Source organism: Mirounga angustirostris, unplaced genomic scaffold, assembly GCF_029215605.1.
Source record: "Mirounga angustirostris isolate CCGP_5_RB_7025 unplaced genomic scaffold, mMirAng1.0.hap1 SCAF_7, whole genome shotgun sequence".
NCBI lineage: Eukaryota > Metazoa > Chordata > Mammalia > Carnivora > Phocidae > Mirounga > Mirounga angustirostris.
This window is the reverse complement of record NW_026991715.1, coordinates 2,916,864-2,918,679: the sequence shown is the minus strand read 5'-3', so window position 1 is coordinate 2,918,679 and position 1,816 is coordinate 2,916,864. Positions and strand designations below refer to the sequence as shown.

At 41.3% G+C, this 1,816-nt stretch overlaps 1 protein-coding gene across 1 annotated transcript; it reads right to left on the bottom strand.

Moving 5' to 3' along the window:
* Window positions 1–360: 360 nt before the first annotated feature.
* Window positions 361–1,242, bottom strand: LOC123841946 (putative olfactory receptor 2B8; the record flags this gene model as incomplete). The annotated part of the gene is made up of 1 exon (XM_045871398.2): window positions 361–1,242. A coding segment is annotated over one exon (882 nt), but the record flags the coding sequence as incomplete, so codon positions are not given.
* Window positions 1,243–1,816: the final 574 nt, after the last annotated feature.

Sequence of the window (1,816 nt, the reverse complement as noted above, 5' to 3'; positions counted from 1 at the left end):
GGTGATAAAACACTACTTTGTCTAACTCCATCTTCAAAATAGACTCTCAGCTCTATAAGATGGGTATTTTTATACCCACTGAAAATAATAATGACAATAAAAGAAATTACGAGCTGACCATTGTTATGTAGCTAGTTATTGGTAGAGTGAAGATAGATGTAGGTAAACTTCTCATTTACCTAATCCTTGTAAATAAGCTATAAAAATATAATAACATGATTAAATGAATTCTGACACAGGAGTTTGGCTACTCAGAAATAAAATAAACTTGACCAATTTCTTCAGAATTAAAAGCATCTCATGAATTGTTTGCATTAAGCAGTTCTCCAGTTTCCATCATCTCTTCAAACTCCTTTTTCTTTAATCTTTCCCTATCATCTTCCTCAGTGCCCCTTTCATGTCTTTGTCACATAATGTGTAGATGAAGGGATTTAGAATTGGGGTGACAATTCCATAGAGTAAGGCCATGAACTTGTCTTGGTTCTGGAAGGTGGCTGCCGTGGGTTGCAGATAAGTGGCCATAGCAGTGCCATAGAAGAGAAACACCACCACCAGATGGGAAGAGCAAGTCCCTAGGGCCTTTTGGTGACCTTCATGGGACTTGATCTTCCACACAGCCTGACCAATGCAGCTGTAGGAAATCAGAATGAGAGTGAGAGGCACCAGGAGTAAAAGGGCACTGACCAGGAAGAGTTCCATCTGATTAAATGTGGTATCCACACAAGCCAGTTTGAGGAGAACTGGTACTTCACAGAAGACATGGTCTATGATGTTCCTTCCACAAAGGGGAAGCTGTGTGATGAGCACAATCCGTACCAGTGAGCTAGCCAAGCCAGTCAGCCGGGTGGTGGCTGCCAGTTGCCAACAGAGGCATGGATGCATGAGAATGGTACACTGCAAAGGCCGGCATACTGCCACATAGTGGTCCACAGCCATGACTGCAAGGAGAATGCATTCTGTGGAACCCATGGCCAAGAACACATACAGCTGACCAACACAGCCACCATAGCTTATGATCTTTTCTGGGCCCAGCAGGTTAAACAGCAGCTGGGGGACTGGGCTGGTGGTGTAGCAGAGGTCCATTAAAGACAAGTGGGTGAGGAAAAAATACAGTGGGGTGTGGAGCCGGGGATCCAGATGAACCAATATAACGATGGCCATATTGCCAAGCAGAGTCAGCAAGTAGAAAACCACAATGATAACAAAAAGGGTCATCTCTAACAGAGGCTGCTCAGAGAAGCCCAACAAGAAAAGTCAACCAAAGGAGCTGGTATTAGAAAAACCATTACTTTTCATTGCATATATGAGACTGAATAGAAATCTATACCATCATCATCTTTCCTGGGTGCCAAACTAAAAGATGCAAAGAAAGCACATTCCTCTCTGAACCATAAATAACCACTTAAAATTTAAACCCTCAACCCTCTCTAATGCCTACATTAATATTTTCTTCCTGCCTTCCTTAGAATTTTTGTCATTTGTTTATTTTATATATTTACATTGTCTGGAACTTTGACTACTCCCATTTTCTTTTACCTCTGCCTTCAAATATGCATATATATCCCATATTTTGAAAATTGAGAACAGAAATTTTCATTCTGAATGTCGCTAAGGACCTCACATATTTCCAGCATGCTCGGAGCTTTGTCGGAAGTTTCCATCTGCCAGATCCTTATTGCCAAAGAAATTCCTTAAACGTGATCATAATATAGAATAGGCAGGGAAATGAAAGTACATTTGACCACTTTAAAATGGATTATGTTGGGAACAGAAAAGCAATCCATTTCTGGAGGTAGGACGTGCGGAGAAGTGAATC